This window comes from Amblyomma mixtum, chromosome 10, assembly GCF_055824585.1.
Source record: "Amblyomma mixtum isolate Tamu chromosome 10, ASM5582458v1, whole genome shotgun sequence".
NCBI lineage: Eukaryota > Metazoa > Arthropoda > Arachnida > Ixodida > Ixodidae > Amblyomma > Amblyomma mixtum.
Window position 1 is genome coordinate 137,754,487 of NC_143021.1, and position 7,195 is coordinate 137,761,681.

At 49.1% G+C, this 7,195-nt stretch overlaps 1 protein-coding gene across 1 annotated transcript; it reads right to left on the minus strand.

The window, feature by feature from the left end:
• Positions 1-5,332: 5,332 nt before the first annotated feature.
• On the minus strand, positions 5,333-6,640 carry LOC149327066 (uncharacterized). The gene has a single exon (XM_089564775.1). It carries the CDS (start codon positions 6,638-6,640, stop codon positions 5,333-5,335), a length of 1,308 nt encoding a protein of 435 aa, XP_089420901.1.
• Positions 6,641-7,195: the final 555 nt, after the last annotated feature.

Genomic DNA, 7,195 nt, shown 5'->3' on the forward strand with positions numbered 1-7,195 from the left:
GAGTAAAAAAGAGAATGAGGGGCGAAGAGTGAGGTGTGTGTCGAACTTGCAGATGTTCATTCAATGCCAGCACCTCAGACCTTCAAAATAAAAAAAATATATGCCAGATCTTATTTTTTTTTTGTTGTGACTCACCGTTCATTACTTTAGGCCTGAAAATAAACACAACATGCAGTGAATTTAATAACTAAAATTTAAATTAGGTTTGAGCCCGAGCGCTCTTTTCTTATCTGCTTAAGATATGTAATTAAAGCTGTTTTCCAACGCAGATGGGGCTTGCTAATCATCGCTATTTTTTCCTCGAAAGTCAAATTGAATGACCGAGGTGATGCGCGTCAGTTAATTGCTTGCAGAAGCTGACGATCCCTCCCTTATCCCCTACTTACCGCGTTTTGCCAGTTCTTAGAGAAATAGTGCTTTTTTTGCGGCTTTGTGTTCTCTCCAGGGAGCTGAAATGCAGAGCTTCAAGTTCCCGTCTAATTGCCCTTTAAGCTAACACCGCGTGATACCACCCGCTCGAACTCGCTTAATTCGAATAACAGCTTGGTCGAACTGATTGTGTTTTCCCATGCATATCAAGACTAATAAAAGGCTTCCTGCAACTTGAACTTCGTATAATTGGAATCAATGTTTGGTATCAATACATTTCTACTAATTGAGCAAACAACAATCGCATTTTCTTTCCATACATTGCAGTTTTTTTTTCGCAGCGTCTTTATGCAGGGGTAACTTTTGTACCAGCCTCTTAATCTAAACACTAAAGCATCGCAACCTTCCACAAGTTACCTCAGTTCGGAATAAGAGAGGCGGCTAGATTTAAGAAATCGTTTAAAGTTTCGCTCTGCAGTTAATTCAAAGAAAAGCAACAGATTTGCCCAAAAGATCGTTTTACTGAAACTCCTTTCAAGAATAGAACACAATAGTGCCCCTTGGGAGTAGCTCTGAGGGCCTAATTTATTTTTGTTCGTCATTGCCCTCACGACTGTTGCTAATCTGCCCGTGAACAATGTCAGGGTGATGGCTCCGGCTGCTGTTGTGGATTGCCATGAATGTGAGGACGTTGTGCAGTACTTAAGCAAAAACAGGTCAGTGCAGTTGCATGGCCCATGAGGAAGAAAAATTTTAAGGGAGAAATCAATGAGCGGTCCAACGCTGGAGCGGCGATTCTGCTGCATGGAATCAGCATTTAATTACCACTGCGAGCTACCTGACCCAGCTGACTACTTTAATACTGCGAAAAATTTACTGACGACGCAACTGTCCTATGCAAAGTTGCCCCTCACAGGGTTTCTCTCGTCGTTTTGCGATGCCCTTCCTCTGTGCATCGGTGGCTCGGCGCTTCGAACATGGCGGCCGGGCGCATACGGCGGGATCGATTCCCGGCCCAGCGGCTGCATTTCGATGCAATCGACTAGCAGAAACGCCCGTGTGGTATGCTATTGTAGAGCCTGTTAAGTATTGCTAGGATGTCTAACTCAGTCTGAAACCATCAACACGGCGTCTATCATAGATCATGTGCAACTTCGGGAGAGTAAACTCTACGTGGCATGCCACTACCCAATAATTCTGGACAAAATTATTTTTGAACGGCAAAGAGTTTATGAGCGCAATTTTTTGCTGCTTTTCAAATTTTCCTAAAACAATCACTTTACCCGCACATCTCTCGTAGGCAGGCTTACATATTTTGCAGCGAGAACTACACTACGCCAGCTCTTCGAGCCTTCAGCGTGGCACCCCTTGAGCTCCGTGGCCTTGAGCCGGTTGGTCACGTGGTGCGGAGCAGCTGCCGCTGCCACCGGCGGCGCGGCGCACCGGCGAAACCAAGCTACAACGCCTGTGCGCATTGGCCGTGTCGAGAGGTGGGGGGGGGGGGGGGGGGGGGGGCGTAGTGGAGAGCGGAAGAGTTGTCGCAGCTGTATAAATAGGCAGCTTGAAGGAGCTCTCGCGTCACTCCAGGTTTAGCGAGGGCTAAACCAGAGCCAATTTTTGCTATTAATATTTATGCATACGTCAAAAGCATTCGCCAGTAGTTTTTTATGGCAGTCAACTTCTCGATGCGAGTGACGGAAACACAAACAAATTGCTATATACCGGAAGAGCGGAGCATCACCTTAGATATTCCTGCACCAGTAACTGACAGTTTTCGAATATTCAGAATTATTGTCCAAGAATGTTGGATATGCAGAGCCTAGATTATAATGCCTTGCTTGGAGATCTTCACTGTCGCAAGCCAAGGGCTGTCTACCATGGACTTGTATCTTTGAACAATCCCGAAAGCTCTCGAAAATCCCGAACAAAATTTACACCATACGCACATATTTGTGTTTCCAACTTCAGGCGTGAACCAAACCTACTCTCTGTGCCTGGGAGAACGAGAGGCGAACAATGGGAGCCCGCCGTCGAGGCTAGTACGGCCTTTCGCCGCCACGCGCCGCCACCGGAGTAGGATCACTGCCGCACCGTCGCTCATAGAAACGCAGACCGTTCGCAGCTGTTCTGTCGTTGAGTGTTTGGCTGCATTCATGTCGTTTCAAGTACAACCAAAACTTTTTTTAAAAGGGAGCTCAGAAGCACTTGTCGCTAAGGGTAACCGGACCATTTTAGTCGTGTCTTTCGCTGCTACTGCTGTGCAATGCGCTCGCGCGTCGTCTGCTGCGCTGATATGACAGCGCGCGCCTGCTTAAATCCACTGCGTGGAAAATTGCTCTGTCACCTTTAAGTTCGCTTGTCTGAGGGTCGTTATTTGAAAGCAGTGCTTAGCAGCAGCTAATACTTAAAGCTTGGGCTCTGAAAGAGCTCCGTCGCGTGCTGTTGTTTACTCATGTAAGTAGCACGTAAAGCGGTACCTGATCCCGCGTTTCCTTCGTAATGTTTTTGAGAGTTACCATTGTCGCCACCGAAGCCAGAGTTGGCGCCAGAAAATTTGGAGTTTTGCCAACTGGTTTCATCATTTGATCTGCCGCGCACTTCCTGCAAGACTGCATGGTGTCTCGAGTCGCATCGTTGACGCTCAACTTGAGCGTGTATGGTAGGCGCGAAAAATGCGCCCTGCTGTCAGTCGCTGCATCATCTGCCTGCACATAACGCTGCGCAGATATAGAGGTTCATACATTCAATATCAGGCCATCCTCAGAGCCTCGCGTACTTTCGCGAAAGGGGCTTTTCTGTGAAATGTTTAACTACGTCATGCTTGTCACTGGCATTGAATGCGTAGTTGCAGAGAAGCGGCCTCAGGAAACGAACCGATATAAGGTTCATGAGCTCGTCGACGCCATCGCTCTTGCACTTCAGCAACATTGAAGCACAAAGGGCTGGGACAGCGTGCTCTACTAATGTAGTGATAGGCTTTTTCAAGGTCTGATCGTCCTGCAGGGCGCGGTCAGCAAAAGCTCTTAATGTGTCGAGAAAGAAGAGAAGTTGAATGACGGGTAAAGCAACCCACCTCGGTCTTGGCTGCGGGTGAACTGAAGGAGTGGCTGGTTGCTAACCGGCTTCGTACACAAAGTAAAGCAGTTCTCGCAATCCATATGCTCGCCAACAACTCGTGCAATGCAACCGCCCACATAAGCGGTAGCCGAGATCTGAAGCGACGGCAGTTGCTGTGGCAAAATTGTGGTAGTAAGCCTCAGAAGCACCAATCTTGCTCTTGACAGCTTCGGCGCTGCTTGCACAGTCGACGTCAGAGGAAGCTTTGGAGCTGAAGTAGAAGTTGGTTGCGCAGAAGAAAGGACGTCAGCGGGTAGTCTTGGCATCAAAGCACATTCTTTGTGGGCAATATTGGATGCTGAATTAGACACAGCGATCCCGGTCTTCAGTAGCTTTTCGAGACCTGACGATGCAGCCCGAACATCCAACATGTTACACCCGGATGACATTAGCAAACTACCAAACAGCGATTCAATAGGATCGCTGCTGAATTTTCGGGTGGGGACGAAAAAGAAGTTTTCAGAAGTCTGCATGCTGAGAGTTCTTTTTCGTCCCCACCCGAAAATTCAGCAACGATCATATTGCAGATATTTGACACACGCCACTGTAGAATAAATAGGTAGTGATTAGTGATCAGAATTGCCTGATATGTTTCGTCTGTGAGAAATTCACGGGTATGCCCAGATCTTTTTTTTAGCCCTTCTAAATACATAGGGAAAGTGACTTCAAGCCATTCAAGCCGCGGATCAGCACTGTCGTCGAACTGGCGAGCATCCGGAAAATGTTGGTGTATGTGCTGCGTCGTGTTGCTGAGCCGTGAAGCACGAACCACCAATAAACGTTCTTCACGAACGTAATGGTTGGCCCTGCAGCTGAATATGACACGGCAGAAGTGCGCCCAGCCTGATGCTTGAAAAAGAAACAAGAATCGTAGTATGCGCGGCCGATCAGCAGTAGCCGAGCTTCTCGTATTCTCGAGGAGCGCGGACATCAAGGCACCCGCCGCGCGCGACGTATTCTACTCACACAGCGCCTCCTTGCGGTAGCCGCGAGCGGCGGCGGAGCCGGCGCCCGAAGGCCTGAGGAGAGCGTTCGCCCAGGCACAGAAAGTATAGAGGAGGCGCTGACCAAACATTATCGACGAATTAAAGAGCGCACGACACTTAGCCTTTGCCGAGGTTGGGTGGCGTACACTGCTTTGGGTCTCGCAGTTCCATGATTGGTCATTCCAACGCTTTTTCCTCCCTACTGTGCAGAGTAAGCTTTCGACTGTATTTCGAGTTTCCATTGACATCCAACTCTGAGCACTGGTGGAATATATATATGTAGATGTGCATGTCTACAATTACACAACCAGCTATATACCAGCTGTTCCAGCTAAAAATTAGGGACCAGGTGTCCCAGCTAAATGTAACCAAACATTTAAAAAAAAACCCGCAATATCCTAGCCGCGTGAAACCAACTGAATAATTATTTAGAGTCGCATGACCCAGTTTGAAGTATTTTTCCTTCAATTAATAATTTGTTAAGCCTAATTACCTAACTTTTCAATTAAGGCTTTTAAAAAAAGGGTCAATGGAAAAGTTGTTGACTACTTCGAAAAACAGCAGACTGAAGCGCTTGCACCAACGTACCATCTACGTAACGAAGTTTTTTTTATTGACCTTAAGCCATAATTCGCACAATAAAAACAGTTTCTACGTGACACCGCTGCAACTTCAACCACCCAATACGCGTCTTAGATAACAAACTCCTTTTTTTTTCTCAAGCGCTCTTCTCGATGAGGTTTAAAAGATAAAAAAAGCAGACAAGAAGGCCAATATGAAGCACTTTCACAAAAAAGTTAAGAATCCTAAGCGATACTGCGGGAAAGCTGCAGTACACTAGGCGCTTCTTGTTGGCCGCTCTAGAAGACAATGCACTTTATCTCCGCGTTGAGTGGTTTGCCCACAGCGCATGAAAAAGTTGAGCTGAAGGCAGCCACGTGCTGCACTGCCGCGTTGCATTTGTCGCCAAGTCTCTCGGTATATCCGCGGCACCGAATGAAGCACCAGGAAACGAAGAACAGCTGCATCGCGGTCATGTGGTCGGTGACTTCTAGGGTGCCGTGGGAGCCGTGAGCCTGAAAAGCTTCCGCCAGAACATCCAAGGAGGCCAGGTCGGACAGTGCGACCAACTTATCTGTGGCGTTCTGCTTGTTGGCACACTTCAGGGCTTCTCTAATTGCACCGGTCGTTGCGTTGATATTGCTGTAGTGAGCGATGGCGATGTCAGCGGACGCGTTGGCCACGTGTGCTCCGAGGGCCCCGTACTTCACGGCGTCCACGAGGGTCGGGTGGTAAAGGGGAAACGAGAGGACATACGGAGCGAGCACGAAGTCGTCGTACCAGTGTGAATAGGCGGAGAACTTGTAGATTGTGTACCAGCCGAGAGTGCGCGGCGCCGAATTTCTGGTCCTTATCCGCGACCCTTTCCATGCAGCCTCCCAGTTTCTGACAAGCGAGGCATTCATGTCCGGAAGCAGCGAATTAGCCTCACTGCTTGCGTTCTCATCCCGGGGTATCGTTCTGGTCAGTGCGCTCAAGACGGTGTCCAATGAGCTCCACCGAACGGTCATAGTGGAGTCATTAGCGAACGGTGGCTTATAGGCAAGGCGGGCACCGAACTCGTTTCTGATCGATAGGATGACGCGTTCTACATCTTGACGCAAGTCACTCTGAAAGACCTCTGTATTGTATGGAGCGAAAAGATAGTCATCGAGATGCATGTACAGGAGCTGATAGCAGAGGCATCCGTGCTGGTATTTAATCATTTCCTGATTTGTTGTGCCGTAGTAGTTGGAGATTAAGTCACGATTTGCGAAGAGGCTGGCGTATCTCGCCGCCATCCACGAAAGGAAAACATGTGTCTTATCATCGCCGAACTCTCTCCAGAGGTCGAAGAATTTCGTGAGGAACTTCAAGTTGGAGGTCATAAATATGGACACGTTGGTAACGTTGAATTTCGCCAGTGACTGACTCAACCTATTTACGTACGGGCTAGCAGCAGACAACCTTTCAGCTTTGTTGTGGACTCTTTCGTCATCAAGAGGACGAAAAAGAGACTCTTCCAGCTCTCTAGCTTCTTCGAACGTAACAGCCGTTTCCACGCCACCTTCGGAGAACTGCGCTCGGAGGAATTCAAAGCTGCGGCGTTTTCCTTCCAGGCCACCCATCCTCCGTTCCTCCTCCGCCGCAAAGTCGAAAGAGGGCGCCACGAATACCCAGAGCGTCTGTTCCACTTGCCACACTCTGATGATCACGGCCCCAGTCGAAGTCGATGTTCAGGCTGAGCAACGTGCGCATCACGTCGGGTGCCGGCGACCGGCGTGGCCACACGATTCCCGCCCGCCGAAAGCACTCGCGTATTACGGGGAGCTCGTCGCCCTCTCCTCGCCAGAGCACGTCGCAGGAGCGGTAGAAGAGGCTTGCTTTCTGCAGGAGGTTCTGACCGGCGACCGGGGAATCAGTATTTTTGATCACAGCTTCTGTCATCTGGTCTAGAGCGTTGGAGACAAGCTCTGAGTGCACCGAATACTTCCGTCTCGCCCGCCAGCCGCCACACACGTACGCGTCGAAGTTGATGCATGGGTCGATGGAATGGTTAACGGTTTCTGCAATGAGCTTGGAGAACTCCTTGCACACAGGCTCTACGCAATGTGGGGAAGTACGGTGGTGCCAGCCACGAATAAATGCGAAGAGTACCAACAGGCCAATTCCAAGGAGAACTA

What these genes read in the sequence shown, in the direction of transcription:
- LOC149327066 (XM_089564775.1), bottom strand. Translation starts at nt 6,640, where the DNA reads ATGGGTGGCCTGGAAGGAAAACGCCGCAGCTTTGAATTCCTCCGAGCG.